Below are 18,357 nucleotides of genomic sequence, written 5' to 3' on the forward strand. Positions count from 1 at the left end.
GTGGACAGTATATAATAGTCAAAGTGATTGGATCCATTTCACCTATGGCTGCTCAAGGTTGAGGGCCAAATTCTAGAGTGCTGGTTTCCAATTCCTCTTGCTATGCACAAACAATATTCGATTCATAATCAAAAGGCATTGACCTGCATAGCCAACTACCAATTCCAAGCCGATGGAACATGTGAATCCAGATCGCTCACAAATAATTCCTGTAGCCACTCTATTCCACCATCTATCATTTCACCAGGTAACCAGGCGTTCTGATCTGAGCCTATCATATCCATTCCTGAGATAGGTAATGAAGTTGAAAGAACCCCCGTGTTAGGGTCTGTATCATTTGTATCACCTGGAAGACCGGGCTCCATTCCCGCTGTTTGTACACCACCAGAGTGCAGTTCATGAGGTTGATGTCTTGGCGGACGGTGACCGGATGTATGGGCTGGTGTGTGTCTCTCTTCAAAAGGAAAATCGTTTGGCATAAAAGGAATTTCGTCTAGATCCATGTGTCCCACGACTGGTGGGTCTCGATCAATGGCTTGACGAATTTGTGTTCGGCGACAGGAAGCAGACAACGTTGAATCTGCAAGGCAATCCGAACTTGATAAGTTAAATTGCACTCTCTCTTGCAACGCGTTATCGCAAGTCTTTGGTGATTCATGAGATAAATGGTTCGATGAGCTCATGGGTCGCGACGAAGACGACTGTTGATCATTGCTCCCCAAGTTTTCGGTTAATCGAGGCCCTGGGTTCATGATTGCTTCAGCCATTTGGTTTAGCTTCCAGACAGCCCGGGCCATTCTGCCTGAGACCCAGGTCTTGCGGCAGTGTTTCTTCAGTGATCGCGCGGCTTCCAACGTCAATTCCCCATAGGTATGTTTGAAAGAACTTTGTTTGATGATCAACCCGAGCGCAATAATTGTAGCACTGGTCAGGTAGTGCAGAAATGGAAAAGTGTACTTTGGATGATCTTCTGCCACGTTGCTGAAGTCTTCGATTATGCTCTGGGCTAGGCGCATACAAATCACTTCGTTTTCGATGGCTTCTGGTACTGGCAAAGATGAAGCTCCTTTACGCTGAAGCATTGGCTTTCTGATCAGAAGGTAAAGTGACGACCATCGCTGTTCGACAGTTAGTTCAAATCATTTCAAGGAGGGTTTGCCCCAAAGACAACGAAAGGCCGTACAATCCGCATCATCAACTGTTGCTTGATCTGCCACCACGCTAATCCTCTTGCTCTGTAGCTTCCCGGCCGTTGCGGGTCATAAGAGAACTCTGGTTGAAGATCACTTTGGGATTGTGTTATGAGGAGTTCCAAATATTCTTTGAGAAATGGACTTGGGGTTGAGTCCGACGTTGAAGCACCGTACAGAGCTTCCCAGACTTTGCCTATCACCTTCGAGTAGCTAGCCATAGCAATGAGGTATGGTACTGTAGTAGGAGAGTCTCCAGTAGCAGTATCCTCGGGCTGCAGCGGATGAGAGGTCCCTCGGTGTTTGCTAAGCCACTCATCACTCATACTTCGAGGAAGGCCAATGTCAACGTTCAAGTCCTGAATGAGGAATGGACGACCAGTCTCAATCGCTAATCTTCTGTCCATGAGATATATACACCACCAGAGCCGACGAGCCATTTCACTTTCAAAGGGGTTCATTGCTTCCACCACCTGACGACGTTGCAGTCCGATGTGGTGCGAATGGGATATTGAAAGGGCTAAGAGTTTTTCCGCTGGTCCATGGGAATCAAGTCGAAAAAGATAGATAACCTACACGTCACAATACTGTTTAGCAAGATGAATCTGCAGCAGGGAGACCCGTTCCCGAGCTTACCATCAGTAAAATATTTTGTAGCAAGAGTATCTGATCGGTACACTCACTGAAGACATCTAAGAGGTCTCCAATTACGTCCCTTGCCGCTCGATACAGGCTCCAACCGGCAGAGTACTGCCCTTGTTGGCCATCGACGCGTGAAGACTCAACGCATGTACCATTAGCAAGGCACAACAGCACACACGCAAAAGTAAACCTCCACTCGCCACGAGAGTAATGATTTGCGCTGGGAACGAGGAAGCTTTCCCAAAGTCTTTCATATGCTTCCCACACTGAAGGCAAGTGTAAAAAGGGAACCAGAATATGAACTTCATCACAAAAGGTCTTCATAGCACGGTCCCATTGTACGCGATCTGGTACTATCTTATGGGAGTCTAGAGCTTGATATACATAGCTCTTAGTCTGTTTTCGGTGGTTTCCCTTCGGCGATGCTTGCGGAGACGGCGTTAACTGGGAGGAAAAAGAGTGATTGGGCGATTCAGATCGAAGTCTAGCATATCTCACGCCCATCTGCTCTAGCCTGTCTTCCATAACAGTTATGTTGTGTGCTAGAGAGGTCTCACCGGAGAATGGTGTTATACTCTCATCTGGCAATCCTTTATGTCCATTTTGGTCTTCAGGGACATCTTCTTGATGGCTTCTAGTATACAATTCTGGCGACCTTGAGGTGTTCTGATCACTCTTATCTTGAGGTTCAATGAATCTTGACTTTTCTTGTCTGGATCATCGTCAGCACACCTTGTGATAGCATGAGATAATAACTGGTTCAAACCAAACCTCTCTGCAAAATCACGACCGGCCTTCCGCCATCTTCCTCTCATGTCGGTTCCATTTTGCTGGCAATCTCGTCCTTTTGAAATGCAGGCTCTGCAGGGAACATTTCCATCGCACTGTCCAGGAGTACGAGTACAATAATCAGCGTTGCCCACTATCACGTCTTTTATTAAACAAATTCCGCACGACTTACTTTAATTTTCCGGCGCTTACACTGACCACTACATTTGAAATGGGTTCTTTAGTATTGCCGGAAGTTCAATCGCAATCCTGGAATGCCCACCATGCTTTCGACGCATATTTTGCTCGTTTTGGATGTTTCCCATGCCCACTAAATGGAATGGCAGATTCCACCATCTTTATAACGGAAATACTTGCTGGGGTATGTTAAGGGACGGAATCATCGAGTGGAGAAATCAGGGGCCGGAATCTTCGGGATTTTAGTTCTTGGCGGATGCGGAGTAAGATTGCAGCAGTTTCGATCGAGATATGAAATTGCAATCAGGTAAATAGACAAATCCAATCCTGTCAGTTGGTATATTAGGAATGGCAAGGTGTTACAAGCCCTGCTATTATATTGTGAATATGGTAGAACATTGGCTGTTGAAGAATCCCCCGATATGATGATTCTTTATGTCATGCAGACTGAGCCTTTGCTAGTTTGCTGGTCCTTTGTTAAATCAGGCTTTATAAACTGCCTTCTTTCCATAGATTGAATATCATATTCTTCTTGATTTTCCCAGCTCCTAGTTCCCTAGCCTCAACAGGTCATGGGGCGAGGGTAGCAAACGCTGGATCCCACATCTGCAGACAAGCCGAGATGAGAGTATAATCCCGGACGTTGGTGACTCCAACCGAGGTGAGGATAAGTGAGAGATAGTACGAGATGACACCATTGCCAGCCCACTGAGCAAATATGCCCAGACTGATAGATATCATCAAGCGGCGGCGGTTACCGGGGGTTTTCACCATTTCACCATTTCCGCGTAACTGCCGTTGTTGTTTGCGTCCTTCTCCGCGCGAATGGCGGAATAATCTCCTGGGATTCTTAGTTCACCAGTGGCGAAGATGCATCACCGGCAGCATGGTATTGGACAAGGAAGACGTGTGCTTCTTCCGGTCTACCGATACCAGCCACCCGGGCTTTCTGGACGAGCAGGAACCCCGGCAAGGCAATGAGTGGCACTACGGCTTGGAGAACAGATGGGAGTCTCCAGGACCACGATGAATCGTAGGTACACCGGGAGAAAACGACTCAAGCCGCAACAGTTCCACCAACGTACCAGTCCGACATGAAAAGGGAATTGAGGATTCCGCGATGAGTCGGGTAGGCCGTCTTGTTGAGGAGGAAAGGAACAGCATTTCCAAAGAGCAGAGGCAAAGCCCAAGATGAAACGAACGAGCAAGAAGGCCTTGTCATCAGGCGCCGCTGTCTGGAGAGCAACACCAAGGGCCAAGAAGACGTATGCCACGTGAACTCCTGGCTACCTTTCGTAGCGGTTCGCGATCCACAACGGGGTAATATACACAACACCACAACCTAGCCAGTAGATTGCATTGATCTATCCAAGCGAAGCCCCTGCCGGGTGCTGCGTGAAGGTCTTCCACTGGTCCAGGGCATCAAGGAGCCACCAAAACCATTGACCGATGAGTAAAAGATCAGAAAAAGAATGATGGGGTTCGGGCGTAGCAGATGCCGTTGTTTCCACCAAGGAATGCCATCTGATGGAAGGAAAGCCGATAGCTGGTCCACCGCAGCAGGCTTGCAGGCAGTGTTGGTCTGACCGACACCCCATGATTTGGATATAGTGCAAACAGTTGAAGCGGAAAATAGACGAGGACTGGAAGCAAGAAGAATACAAGGGGCGTAGGAGGCCCTTTATCAGACAAGGTAAGCGAGTTCAAGTGCCGCTATTTTCCGATGGTCCGATTCTCTCAAGTATGGATCATTTGTCTTTTTGTGTCTCTAGCCATGGAGGGCTAACCCGTTGTGGTTATTGTGGTCTGGGAGCAATTGAAGACATTGGCGAATCAGTTGGAGGCATGTCGAGAGGATCCATATCAAACGGTCATCTGACTGCACCCCGTTATCCAACGCAATTCTCCGATGAACTGGGGAGGTCGTCAGCATCGAGTCTGTTCTCGGTGTGGAGGAGGAGAAACGGAGAAAAGGAGAAAAGGGAAGAAATGAAAAACTGGAGGAGTTTTGTAGCCAGTCAATCAGATCGTTCTGCCGTAGATAGACCCCCTTGAGGTATAACAGGTTGTCGAGTCTCTATGAGAGCTGGAATTCCATTGGGAAAAATATGGGAAATTGTTTGCCGTCGCAAAGAGGGTACATAGGCCCTTGCCGATGGAGTATGGAATTTTCTTCTAATTCGCATATTCTCATATTATCACATGCTCATATTGTCATACTGTCATACGCAGTCAATCTCAGGAAATGCCGGTCGATATCGTGCCCATTCAGGTGGACAGAGCCTTTGCATAAATTGCAAATGCTGATATTGAGACACTGTTGAAACAACTTACCCTGGATGAGAAAGTCGCCCTTTTGACCGGTATGTTCTTCTTGTGGGTTGTTTTTCCTGAGGCCTCGCTAACTACTTCCATTTCTTTGAACAGGTGATGACTTTTGGTATACCGTTCCCATTCCACGGCTAGGAATCCCATCGATTCGGGTCTCCGATAGCCCTAACGGAGTACGAGGAACTCACTTCTTCAGCAGCGTGCCAGCAGCATATCTGCCATACGGAACAGCTATCGGAGCGAGATTCGATCGCGATCTCGCTATAGAGATTGGATATATGCTCGCTACCGAAGTGAAGGCCAAAGGCGTACACCTTGTACTCGGCCTGACGATCAATATCGCGCGAGGCCCGCTGGGGGAAGGGGCTTTGAGTCGTACTCAGAAGATCTGATGCTATCTGGTGTAATCGCCGGTTACTACTGTAAAGGGCTACAGGAGAAAAAGCATCAGCGCAACCCTGGAGCATTTTGTTTGCAATGACCAGGAACATGAAGGGATAGCAGTCAACTCGATTGTGAACGACCGGGCGCCGAGAGAAATTCACTTGCTGCCTTTTCAGGTTGCTATCAGTTGATTTCACGAGTGTTGGAGTTCAATCCTAACGCGGGTATTGTCATTCAGAGTGGCACGCCCGTCATCTAAGTGGCTAACTTCCATTCTCCTTTTCAGTTATTTCCAGCAATGCGCCTAAAGCAAAAACCCAGTCGGTTCGGTTCCGATCAGAAAGTTGCTATATCACTTCTTCCAGGACAGCTGTTCTATTTGAAAATGACTGTGATCGGCACTTGGATGATGCTACCTCCTCCGTTCATTATTACATCGGGGTTATACTCGAGAGAGGATGTAGTTTACTTTAAATTGTCCCGAATAAACAGGACAAGCTACCCCTGAAAATCCCAAGGGCTTGCACACGACCTGCGCGAGGCATATGGTGTTGGGGGCCGATTATTTTGCGTTCCGCAACTTGAATATCGCGGTTACCGCTAGGATTTGCGCTTGGACCTCGGTACGGCAGTCTCTCGTAAATCCTCCGATGTTTCAGATCACTGGCTAAATCGATCCCGAAAGGCTTCAATATCACTATTCGATGTTGTGGCCTCGATAATGGATTCTAAAGGGAGTTGGCAGACGCTGTCTCGTTCCGCCACCCGAGAACCCGAGAACCCGTCAAACCATCCATACATGAACTGGTGTGATGTCTCGCAGGAACCTCGATGCATCCATGCTGTCGTGCCATCCTCAAGTTTCTTGGCATCTGAGGACCTTGAGAGGACAGGGCTGGCTTGGCGAGACTTGGCATGGCTTGGCAGTCACTCACTAAGGATTCACAAGGCAATATATTTTCCATCCAATCGCTTTTTTTTCTTTCTTCAACTCTGACAGCATGCTGCGTGAGGTATTCTCTATATTTACATGTGTGGCGTGGGTGGGATTTGCGATTTATCTCTCGCCATGGATGAAGGTCAGATCAATATCTTGAAACTGACATCTATTCAGCACTAACATCCTGTAGGATATCTCCCATGAAGTTGAAGCTTACAATGCTACTGCATTCCAATACCCAGTGCCATTGTCTACACACAATGAAGAGCACACGCGGCTAATGCAGAACCTTCAGCGATCCAATGGAAAATGGGACTCTAACCATCCTCGACATCGATTGTTAACTGCCCTGTATGGATATACATCCTACAAAGACAAAAACATAGCTGAGGTGAATCGGTGGAGGAATCTTTATAAAAATGTCCCGAAGCAGCAGCGAACGGTATGATATTTCTTTCGCTCTTTCTTGTCTTTTCTCTTTGCGGCTGTGAAGCAGGTTTGACTGACTAGCTTAGTTGCTTGAATCAACCGTCCACTACACGCGTAAACTCAACACAATCGAACATTTGCTCGATACGAACAATGAACTTGCCAATTCTATTGTTGATCACGGTCTTTGGTTCTACAATATCAGCCAATCTGAGCTGGACGAATTCATCAAAGAGAGCGAGAGTCAAAAGCGGTCCGCTGATAAGACTAGCGTCTCTCAAGGAATGAAGCATTTTGTGCGTGACTGGGCAGACGAGGGCCATGAAGAGCGTGAAGAATCCTTTGGATGTATTCTGAAATCCCTCGCCCAGACACCACGGACGACAGACAGACCCTTGCGAGTGCTGTTGCCTGGGGCTGGATTGGGAAGACTGGCGCATGAGGTTGACAATCTTGGAGGTGAGTACATGATATTCTATCCGTGAACTTTTATTGATTGATTCGAATGAGGTTTCGATGTGACGATGAACGAATGGTCAACATACATGAACATGGCATACCGTTATGTATCCAGTCGCTCGGTCCCCAACAGTGTACCATTTCACCCGTACATTGACTGGTGGTCTCACCACGCCACGACGGAAGACCTCCAGCGCTCCATTACATTTCCAGACCAAGTTATTCGCCCATCGTCTGTCTTACTCATAGAGGGGGATTTCACTACGGTATTCGCAGAACACACGGGTCAATACGATATACTCGTGACCTTGTTTTTCATCGATACTGCGCGGAACCTAGTCACATACCTTGAGACTATCCACAGACTACTTCGTCCTGGTGGCCGTTGGGTGAACCTCGGTCCTTTACTGTATGGCACCGCGCCATTTGTGCAGTTATCACTAGACGAGATTGTGGCGCTAAGTGAGAGCATGGGATTCGAGTTCCAGGAGACAGATCCCACTGTTGGGGACATCACAGTTCCTGGCTTGCAAGTGCGAGGGTTGGATGTGGCATATGGTCGAAATGCGCGTGGGTTGAATAAGAATGCCTATCAGGCGCAGTATTGGGAGGCCGTTAAGCGCTAGAACAGGAACAAAATAGAAATTATATTCTGCCGCCCTTCTATTAGGATTCAAGCAAAGTAGCTGTTTGTCACTAGTATATTATCCGAATTTGACTTCTAGACCGGGAGAGATGAGGCGGGATAGGGCAACAAGCTATCCGCCACCTGCGTCTTTCCTGAAACACAATATATCTCACATAATACCCACCTAATTTAACTACCGAACAGCAATTCATTTCCCGTAAGCAAGATAATGGCGCACCTTTCGCCCCCAGCCCCCGTTGACTAGCTAGCGCGGTCAGGGTCTCGGGTGCAACCGTAGGACCTTGCACGTTTCCAATTCCAGGACCATAACCCAACAACATCGACTGATAGTAAAGGATAGCTATAATAAGCGAATATAGAAGAATTTGTTTTCTCCCTCGAAATATACATAAAAAGGGCATCGTATCGCTCGGATAATAAAGCCTCAACACTCTTGGCAGGTTGGGATCGGCAGGGACTGACATTGGTCAAGATGGCCAAGATATATCCAAGAGAAGCACAGCACTCATTAATCAAACATTCTTATCCACACACGAGACCATCCAGTCTAAGACCAATGATATGCCCGATGAAATGAGACACCCCCTCCGGCGCCAAGGCCATTTGAGAACCTTTGGGGCACCAAGACTTTCTCTTTTCTTGGCCTCGCAAACCCTACTATGCCGGCGGAGCAGTAGGTATAAAGTCCCGCCTGGACCCTGGGGAACAGATTCCTTGACTTTGGAACATTCATTGTGATTATACTCTCCACAACCTTCAAATAATCTCGCCAAAATGAAACTGTCCATCTTCCTCATTGCATTGATGACCTCGGTCTCATCCGCTCAGGACCCCGGCCCATCTCCTACTGCTTCTGTCGGCTGTGAACCACACGGAGATCACTGGTTCGTTCGATCCCGTCGTATACGATGTCTATTACTCATGACGTTTATTAACTCTTCTATACAGGCACTGTGACGGCCCAGCCTCAACAGATGTCTCCTCAGTTACATCGACCAGCGCGGCCGAAGTGAGCACCACTGCTTCTCCCACTATGCCTAGTCCCACCGAGTCTGTTGGCTGTGAGCCGCACGGCGACCACTGGCACTGCGATGGACCCGCCGAGACCGGTACTGAGGCCGAAGCGAGCACCACCTCTGCCACTGCTTCTCCCACTATGCCCAGTCCTACTGAGTCTGTTGGCTGTGAGCCTCACGGCGACCACTGGCACTGCGATGGACCGGCTGAGACTGGCAGTGCCTCCGCGAGCGCCTCCGCAAGTGCCTCTACCAGCGCTGGAGATGAGGAAGGTGCTGCTGGATCAATCGGTGTGCAGGTTTCCCTGCTTGCTGGTTTGTCCCTTGTTGCTGCTGGTCTGAACCTTTGAGCTTGTTGATAATCCCAGAGACATGAGACTGTCTTGTGTGTATGTGTGTATGTGTGTGTGTGTACATATGTGTTGCTATATCGAGGCGACCATCTCGAAGTACAGTAATTAGGAATCAATGTATTCACCCTATGTACCTACCTAGCTAAAAATGTCAAAAGCAATTGTATAAGCTGTGTATCTAGCCCTGGTGCCCTGGAAGGTTACCTCCAGCCTAACCCCGTGTGAGGCCTGAGGTCACCAATCATTAAGTCTTAATAGAGATGTGATACAGATGGAGAACCAATGGAGGAAACACTATGGATTGACTCTCTCGCACGAGGAGAGGGGAGAAGGAAAGGAGAGGCGCTACCACATAGTGATACACCAGGCATGAAAAAAAGTCTGTCCACGGTAAAAAAAAGGAAATGCCAACGGCGCGAAACGAACGATATCCAGGCAAGAAGCAAAAGGAAATGGCAGTCTGGCTGAACCTAGCAATACATTACTCTGCACTAACAGTATGCTACTGCAGAGCATTATACCGCTAGGATCAAGACTGACGGCCATCTCATTTAGACCATCCTAACAGTGATTCTTCTACTACCTTGGAAGAATGTTATGTAGAACTTCTATTCAATATTGATCAACAGCAGATCTATTATGCGTATTACCCCATTTTTGATTGCTCAACCTCATCTCTGCTCGCAACCATGCACCTAGATATATGCATTTATGAGTCTAATTGGTCACATAAGCTGCCTAACTATGTATCTCATAACTACAGGCATATGGCCTAACTAGGCCAAAAATGGGAATTTACAATAAATACTAACATTGAAAAGCACCGGAGTGGATTAACTGGCTCATTGGGTTCGAATTGGTAATCTGGCATACCAATTAGGATTGACAGTAATCCTCTTGGAAGAACATTGGACCAGTATCCTCCTAGATTGATCCAGATACTCATATATCATGGCCAAGGCATCAGGCTCTTCTAACGTCCTTCACAACAAGTGAGGTTACGACCTTCCCCTACAAGCTAGATTCGCACGACACAACCTAGGTATGCAACTGAAATGGGAATAAAGCACGACCACAACAAATGACCCGAAGATCAGTCACGATATCAAAGAGCTGGTTGTGGTTTTAGCAGTGTGAGGAAGAGAAAAAGCAAGTGAAAGATTTGGATGAAGTCCGATGATCCCTTTCCTTTTCGAGATGGAATATTGAGTACAGAACGAGTGTGAGAAGATCCAGGATGGGTATGTATAGCCAGTTCGAGGGAAATGCAGACAAGACGGAAAAGGAAACGTAGAACTGGGTTCTCCCTTAACATGAAGGAGAACAAGAACAAAGACATCGGAATAGAAAAGGAACAGAATGGACTTAGCCTCCCTAATGTTCCAACCCTAGATCCTATCCTAATCCAGTGATCCAGAAAATCAGAAATTGAAAATCGGTTTGGTTGGTTTGTAAGTAAAAACAAAAAACGAGAGCTTCGTGAGTAGTGGGTTACATGTAACAAAGAACACCAGGAATCCAGAACAGGAGAGGGAATAAATCCTGCATTGCACGCTGCTGCAGAAGGGGAAGAGGGAGGGAGATCCAGGTACAGTAGAGGCAGAGTAGAGGTAACAGCAACAGACTCTCTATTCCTGTCCAAAGCCAAGCGTTTCCTCCACCGCGATAGACATTTTGTGCTCGAGAGCATCGTGCGTCTTGTAAGGAGGAAGATCAAGACGGTTGAAGCTGTGTTGGGAAAAAAGGTTAGCCATCATACACCAGATACAAGAACCGGATCGGATACATACCAAGTATGCGACTTGGGAAGCGCAGCAGGATCACCAGACTTCTCAATGGTAAACCGCCTGGGGCCATCAGATCCCTGCAGATCCTTGAATCCGTTGACGGGAATACGTGAGGTACCAGTAGTGAACTGGAGAAGACGCGACTTCTGCTCAGCATCCCAGGTGCGGACGATCTTCCAGAAGTTCTGGATAACCTCGTCCTGCTCCTGGTAGCCGCGGTAGTCGGTGTGCTTCTTCCAGTCTTCGACATCAATGTCGGCAATACCACCAATGAGCAACTCAAGTTCGCGCTCGTCAAAGACGTTGACGAGATCGGGCGGGATAAGCTCATTGAAGCCGGACATAAAGGCGTCGAACTGCTCCTCAACTCGCTTCATGATCTTCCATTCCGTGACCAACCTGCGATGCGATTAGCGGGTTTAATCAGGCCATAGAATAGCTGGTTTCACTCACTCAATGTACTGTGGCTTGTTCTCGTTGGTGACGGGAATATCCCGGCCACCGGGTATCAAATCAATAGTGCGACGCTCGCCAAACTTCTCATCATCAACCGAAAATGTGAGTTCCACAATTCCGTCAATGTCATTATCCCTGCAACTTATCAGTGTGATCCTAAAAATGAGATTGAATGTATCAAACTTACAGTGTCCATGCCAAGTTGCGGTGCAAATCCTCATCCACGCCCTCCATATCTTGGAGACTGACCTTCTTTCGCAACATCATCTTGTAGAAGGCTCCAATGAAGAAGGAATCCAGGAAACGACGGTGGAAGATAGCCAGACCAACCACCCGGCCGATGAACTTGAAGTAATTGAGATGCTCGGGGTTCACGCCCGAATGGGGATTAATCTGCAAGGTATAATTATCGTGGGCAGAGTATTCGAAGAGACAGTAGAAAGGATTGAACATTTCGTGTGAGAGGAGGAAGAAGAATTCACTGAGAGAGTTAGCAACTTTAGATTACCACCGGAGAAAAAGAAGAACAGAACATACCGTGAAAGACCACCGTAGTCAAGACCATCTTCGCCATCGAACTTGATCATCAGGCGCTTCTTAAGATCGGATGCGCTCTGGCGCATAATCTCGGCATATGAATCCTCGAAGATGTTATTACGACGGACTTTAACGTGGCACTGTCCGGACATAATGCGCAACGCGGGTTGGGACCGGAAGTAGATCAGCTTGCGGCGGAAGTCACGCTTATACTGGGGCACGCCCTGATCCAAAGAGGACGGCAGGCGCGGATCATCCCAGGTAGTCGTCTTGGTGTTGTGATCGACGAAATATACTCGAGCAGTGTTGGTAAGACGCATCTCCCAGCCGCTGGGCAGAGGACCCAATTGGGATACAGGCTGTTGTTGAATAGTGGTGTTGTTCGCCCCACCTGTGGTCTGTCCCTGGCCGTACATGCGGATATACTGCTGCCGACGAGGATCGACCCATGTCGTCGTGCGTGTGTTGTGGTCCACGAAATAGGGCCGCCCCTCGGGTGTCACTCGTCGTTCCCAGCCTGGTGGAAGCTCCCCTGTACCTGCAGTGGTGGCTCCCGTCGCCATCATGGAGATCGCGGCGGCGTTGGACCCGGCTGGAGCTCCAGATGCGAGAGAAGTTCCTGCGTTAGGCCCGGGCGGTGGCGTAGGTATCTGCTGGGCATCTGGCAGGTTGGGTGAATTGGCGCCAGTCCGATCTTCTGGAAGCATTCGGCTCTGGTGGGCCCGGCGTTCAAGCTGCATGTTGGCTTCGCGCTGCGAGCGCTGGGCATGCTCGTTGTAGTTGGCCGATGGTCGTGACCATGTTGTGGTGCGCGTATTGTGGTCCACATAATATGTCCGTCCCAGATTGTCTTCACGCCGTTCGTATCCAGCAGGGAGTCGACCTTGGCTGTCCTCAAATGAACTGAGATTAGCGCGGGAGGGGACACCGGGTCCAGGGGGTTGGTCGGGGCCCCATTCAACGAGGGAGGGCACCGGCCGGTGGAGCGGTGGTCGAAGTGCGCTGGGTCAATGATGAACTTGATGCTGCCGCAGGGGACGTATCGATATTGCTTGGGCCAGCTTGTGACTGGGATGTTGGTGCTGCGACCTGGGGCACAAGGCCGCTGGAAGTCGATGTCTGGGCCTGTTGACGCTGGAGTCCATTCTGGTTCGGATGCGGGGTGGTAAGGTTTGATGATAGGTTGATGATCAATTTTCCGTGGACCACGAGGTTATCGTTCGATTTTTTCAGATCCCGAGTAAGCATTTCTGTAGGGGGCACATGGCCGTCAGGTTAGTCCACGTTTCTATGACTCTGCGATCGGCGTTCTTCAGACGTACCATCACCACCCATCGACAAGTCAATGACATCGCCGATACGGACATTGATGACTCCGAGAAAACCCTGGTCCTTCTTCTTGAATTTCTTCTGGTCGAAAATCTGAATCGCGAGAATGCTGTCCTCGTTGACTCTCCTGCAAATATTCGTAGTTAATAACGTTTCGCCCTTTTCCCCGATAGCGGCGGGCATATCACATACAAATCGAATGGCTCATTCCAATAGGGATTCAGAGTCTTCTTGATCACAGAAGTAGTGTGTGTTTGCTCTCCTCCAACAGTAGCCACGGCGAATGGATCGGGGAATCCTAGAAAGAGGTGGTCAGTTCAACCCCGCAGCACTTGATCGACCGATTTGAAGGAGACAACATACGGAAGACATCGCGTTTGTACAAGCCATCAGCCGCGATAACTATATAGCCAGATATGTTAGCCTTGAACGGATGCGGAACCCCGCAGAGTCCCAAGATGATTCGATGGAATGGCGGTCTTACTCGTGACCCGGAGATTTGGCTGGCTGCAATTCAAGTCAGCGATGATCTGAAAATCCAAATCGGAATAGTGCCAGAGAGGAGTCGAACTTACGCTGGGAGATTTGACGCCATGATGCTTTACGAAGCGCCGATCAATCAGGCCCAAAGAACAGCGCGGGCGCGCACATTCACGAGGGGGAGAAGGGCCAAACCGAGTTCGCCCAGGGTCAAAGCCTGGAAAGAGTGGATAGGTTGGTGATTTGCAGGTTTGTTGATGGTTGTAGTGTTGAGAGAGGAGAAGGAAGAGAAAGGGAAGGGTTAGGCGTGAGGTGCGCCCGTTGTATGGTGCAGGTACTCGGACTACGTATTCACTATGTACGGGATACACGGTCAGTACTTCATGGGGCTGAGCACGTGGAGATTTATAACGAATGATCATTTCAAGGCTTCATTCTATTTACTACTCGATAGAATATTGCATAGCCATAAAAGGTATTAATATACAATTCTTTCAAGGTTCTTAAGCATACGTAATAGAGGAAATTCAGCGGGTGTGGGCGGGAAGAGTGGCAATTTGATATTTAGTAGGGAAATTAATAGGAAATTAATAGGATGGTAAGAAATATCAGAGCTATGCCAGGCAACCATATTCATATTCATATCAATGTATACACATATGTACCTATGTACCTATTCTATGCTCTTGTTATACAATCATGCAGTACTATATAGTACGTACTCTCAACCATATCCAATACATCCAATACATAATCCTCTATGTCAGCTAGTACATTAAATACAACGCCAATAGCCAAATCTTATCTCTTATTGTTTTTGTTTGCTAATTCTCCCGGAAATTATTGTACAGCACACTTCCCACAACTCCAAACCCATATAGAAATTGAGGAGAGGATCAGTTCGGTCCTAGAATCGGACACAGACCCGGGATTTCCGGAAGCACCTTCAAATACACTCAGTAGGGCGAGAAGCCACGTCCTCGGCCCCGGTAGGGAGCACCGCCACGATATCCACCACCACGGGGGAAACCACGACCACGACCGCGGCCAAACCCACGGCCACGGCCACGGTGCATACCAGGCAAGTTGGTACGCTTGGGAACGACCTGTTACTTCGATATCAGCGAGTGTAGAGAGAATAGTCTCAGCAATTATAAACTGACCTTCAAGTTGCGACCGCGGAAGACACTCTCGTTCAAAACCAGGGCCTGGGCAACTAGGCTGGGTTCCGCAAATTCAACGTAGGCATAACTACAGCGTCTTGTCAGCACATATCCACCTTGTACTTTTTTCTTCTTCTTCTGTTCAAATCTCACCCTTTGGGCTGGCCAGAGAATTTGTCCAGCAAGATGGTAACCCGGTTGATGGAACCACAGCTCTGGAAATGAGCCTGGATCTCCTCCGGCGAAGCGCCGTAGTCAACGTTGCCGACGAAAATGCTACGCGCATCAATATCTTCCTTGTTCTCTTGAAGACTCTCAGTTTGCTGGTCGAGGTCGGCTTGCATCTCACGCAGCTTGGCAGCCTCGGATTCCATCTCGGCCACTCGTCGCTTCATAGCCTCAATCTCTTCCTATACGGATCAATCATGTCAGCGGGATATGCCTCGTATATGAGGGAATGTATGCGACGTGGGCATGAAAGAAATGACCCAAAGATCTCGAACAAAGAGCGGAATTGCTTTCAGTGCAGCGGAGCAACCCCGATCACACTTACCTCGTCATCTACACCATCTTCCTGGGCTGGAACCTTCTCCCCCTTGATCTCCTCTGGGATCTCCTGGCCTTCAGCAGCCATCTTGTTGACAAAAAAGAAAGAAAAAGTGTCGGGTTGGGTTATTCGAAGGGTCGGTGAAAGCGCCGGGGATACCGATGAGGGGAGCGAGTCAGAGCTCTCCGAAGATCGGTTTCGTCTTTGCGCGTCAAATTTGGTATATGTAAACGAAGGGAATGAGTTTCTCGAAGGTGGGAACTGCCCAGATGATTTGTACGAGATAACAGAACCCTCTGTTCAAGATCTCTAGGCGGTAGAGAATTGAAGTTCTGGGATTTGGCAACGAGAGACAGTCCATTTTGGGAATAGCGTATTTTCCGGCTACGGTATACTGCCGGGCGGTGTATAGCAGTGTAACATCTTTCCAGCCTCATTGTGCTCACACGATGGGGTTTCTCTCAAACTTCAACTTATATTCTATATCGCACGCCGATAGAAAAATTACACATGCAAAATCTTATGGTTTTTCTCTACTACAAGATAGTTTATATAGGAAACATAAGCATATACTGCGGTTACTATTGCGGTTACATAGTAGAAAGCCTAATTTCGTTTTATACATTCAACTTGAAAGAAATACCTGGCTATCTTAGTATCAATTCAATCAAGGTAGACTTACTTGGAACTCTTAGTTGTCTTTTTTAGTTAGTTCAAAGGCGTGGAAAGTTCAGGTTACTGAAAAATAATGTCTATGTACCTGCTGCATGGATGTGCTATGTAGTATTACAGACTCCATAGGGGCGATGGCTCCTTGGCACGAATGCAAGTTATCTTGAATTGAAATTGACATGATTTGCCTCTGATTACCCTATGTGAAGGTCCAAATGTGACTAGATACATACATACATAAACCTCACGGTCCGAGAGAGGGGCAAGCAGGACAAAACTATCACACAATAATGGATAAATTTAATTCTATTGGCAAATATGGCTTTGAGGGAAATCAAGGAAAACAAAGTGGGCGACCAGCTCGTAGGAACAGACAGCAGCATACTAGACAATGTTGAGGAAATGACTCGATTCAAGGTATCATGTATCAAATTAAAAAGAAAAAGCAAAGCATGGAATCTGCAACAAGGCGGAGGGAAGGTGAAGAACACATGATCAGGCCAACACCAAGGCAATTATTTACAGGAGGAAGGAAGGAAGGGCGGTAGAAATACGGACAGCATCACGAAGCTGGGGGATGGTTCTTGCGGAAGGAGACCTTCTCAACAGCCACATTTTCCACCCCATTGGCATCGGTCTTCAGCTGGTAGACGTACAACACAAGGACATCACCTTGGATCTGTTCAGGGTCAGCATGTACACCATCATCCAAATCCGTCAGGGCAACTCACGTCCATCAGGCAGAAACTCGGTGTAGGCTCCTCGCCATCTGGCCAGAAGCCTGAGCTCATGGCACCTGTTGCGCTTCCCGGGTTGATGAAGAACCGACCTTCCATCTCGAATGCCTCAAAGCGGTGGGTACCACCCCACAGTAGGACATCGACATCCATTTGGCGGGCCGCGATAAGCAGTGCGTCGGCGTCGGCGGGTGGCACGATGGTGTGGCCATGGGTGAAACCAATTCGTAGACTGCCATGGTTCACGATCCTAGAGAGAGGGAGATTGGGGGAGTCGACATCGTAATCACCCTTGACCATCTGTAGGTCCGGGGCTACCTCGCGGAGGAAATCATAGGTCTCGCGATCAGTCAAGTTGCCCAGACAAAGGGTCTGGCCGATCTTGCCGGGGGTCAGGAGTTTGCGGAACTAAGATCGACGGGCATCATCAGCAGGCTGGAATAAATTGTGACGTGGTAGAAAGACGGACCTTGGCTGGAAGATCCTAGACTATGTGTTAGCGGAGATAGGGAAGCTGAGCTGAGGACAGCTTACAGGAGCTCGGTCAGGGATGAACAGGTCACCAATGACCAAGACCAAACGGGCGGTCATCCTGGATGATGTGTGTGGGGTAAATGGAGGTCAATGGTCCATCCACGGAGATCGGAAATCGGAGCAAGCCAGAAAGAAACAACGCCTGTTGGCTTCAGCCTGATGGAGCTTCGCGGGGAAGAGCAACTAAGCTATGCCCTAAGCCCTATTCTACAACCAAATGCGGCTAGCGCTATCTGTTCTATAAAGCCATCCCGATCTTTGTTTTCTTTCGCATTGGCTCATCAGGCCGAATGTCTCGTCCGAATGCTTTTCGGTTTGATGAGTCCAATCCATGTCTACTCCGTATTTTGTCGAAGGTTTCCTAACTCTTTGCGGAGGTCACCGGAGGTCATGAGGGCAGACTACATTGGGGACGAAGGGTCGAATATAGTAGCAATTATCGGGCAGATCGCGGCATTGAGATTGATATAGTACAATATGTATATGAGTACTCGGTACAAATGATACTATATACGCATTCAAATTCAATGCAGGGAGCAAGTATGTTGTATACGTAGTATCGGAATACTCCTATCCCCAACATATGTGTAGTTAGTAAACATACAATCCTCTTGAATTGCTAATAGAATAATATAAAAATGACTCAACACCTCGCAGAATACCCCAGACATTCGCATGATGTCCACAAATCCTTTATAGAACAACACGTACAGCGTAGGACGTAGACTGTTGGGGAGTCAAATCGGTAGGGTCCGC

General features: G+C 48.2%; 7 protein-coding genes across 7 annotated transcripts; 2 read left to right on the forward strand and 5 right to left on the reverse strand.

The window, feature by feature from the left end:
* Positions 1–155: 155 nt before the first annotated feature.
* N7489_003864 (fungal specific transcription factor domain-containing protein) lies at positions 156–1,516 on the reverse strand (the record flags this gene model as incomplete). Its single annotated transcript, XM_056709616.1, has 2 exons — positions 156–1,118; positions 1,184–1,516. The coding sequence occupies 2 exons, from the start codon at positions 1,514–1,516 to the stop codon at positions 156–158; spliced, it is 1,296 nt and encodes a 431-aa protein (XP_056568037.1).
* A 1,852-nt stretch (positions 1,517–3,368) lies between these two features.
* On the reverse strand, positions 3,369–4,020 carry N7489_003865 (uncharacterized protein; the record flags this gene model as incomplete). Its single annotated transcript, XM_056709617.1, has 2 exons — positions 3,369–3,639; positions 3,884–4,020. 2 exons carry the CDS (start codon positions 4,018–4,020, stop codon positions 3,369–3,371), a joined length of 408 nt encoding a protein of 135 aa, XP_056568038.1.
* A 2,494-nt stretch (positions 4,021–6,514) lies between these two features.
* N7489_003866 (uncharacterized protein) lies at positions 6,515–7,967 on the forward strand (the record flags this gene model as incomplete). Its single annotated transcript, XM_056709618.1, has 4 exons — positions 6,515–6,592; positions 6,644–6,895; positions 6,969–7,341; positions 7,393–7,967. 4 exons carry the CDS (start codon positions 6,515–6,517, stop codon positions 7,965–7,967), a joined length of 1,278 nt encoding a protein of 425 aa, XP_056568039.1.
* A 797-nt stretch (positions 7,968–8,764) lies between these two features.
* On the forward strand, positions 8,765–9,356 carry N7489_003867 (uncharacterized protein; the record flags this gene model as incomplete). The annotated part of the gene is made up of 2 exons (XM_056709619.1): positions 8,765–8,874; positions 8,939–9,356. The coding sequence occupies 2 exons, from the start codon at positions 8,765–8,767 to the stop codon at positions 9,354–9,356; spliced, it is 528 nt and encodes a 175-aa protein (XP_056568040.1).
* Positions 9,357–10,870: 1,514 nt separating this feature from the next.
* On the reverse strand, positions 10,871–14,207 carry N7489_003868 (NEDD4 family E3 ubiquitin-protein ligase). Its single transcript, XM_056709620.1, has 11 exons — positions 14,044–14,207; positions 13,953–13,975; positions 13,832–13,870; positions 13,661–13,766; positions 13,462–13,595; positions 13,179–13,389; positions 12,140–13,141; positions 11,790–12,083; positions 11,600–11,737; positions 11,150–11,545; positions 10,871–11,087 (listed from the first exon to the last, which is right to left on the reverse strand). Exons 1-11 carry the CDS (start codon positions 14,061–14,063, stop codon positions 10,988–10,990), a joined length of 2,463 nt encoding a protein of 820 aa, XP_056568041.1. The 5' UTR covers positions 14,064–14,207; the 3' UTR covers positions 10,871–10,987.
* Positions 14,208–14,904: 697 nt separating this feature from the next.
* N7489_003869 (polyadenylate-binding protein) lies at positions 14,905–15,745 on the reverse strand (the record flags this gene model as incomplete). The annotated part of the gene is made up of 4 exons (XM_056709621.1): positions 14,905–15,054; positions 15,112–15,199; positions 15,265–15,521; positions 15,665–15,745. The coding sequence occupies 4 exons, from the start codon at positions 15,743–15,745 to the stop codon at positions 14,905–14,907; spliced, it is 576 nt and encodes a 191-aa protein (XP_056568042.1).
* A 1,147-nt stretch (positions 15,746–16,892) lies between these two features.
* N7489_003870 (vacuolar protein sorting-associated protein 29) lies at positions 16,893–17,781 on the reverse strand (the record flags this gene model as incomplete). The annotated part of the gene is made up of 4 exons (XM_056709622.1): positions 17,602–17,781; positions 17,537–17,551; positions 17,062–17,475; positions 16,893–17,009 (listed from the first exon to the last, which is right to left on the reverse strand). Exons 1-4 carry the CDS (start codon positions 17,656–17,658, stop codon positions 16,893–16,895), a joined length of 603 nt encoding a protein of 200 aa, XP_056568043.1. The 5' UTR covers positions 17,659–17,781.
* Positions 17,782–18,357: the final 576 nt, after the last annotated feature.

The sequence above is a fragment of the Penicillium chrysogenum genome (assembly GCF_028827035.1).
Source record: "Penicillium chrysogenum strain IBT 35668 chromosome Unknown utg000002l_segment0_segment0, whole genome shotgun sequence".
Classification (NCBI taxonomy): domain Eukaryota; kingdom Fungi; phylum Ascomycota; class Eurotiomycetes; order Eurotiales; family Aspergillaceae; genus Penicillium; species Penicillium chrysogenum.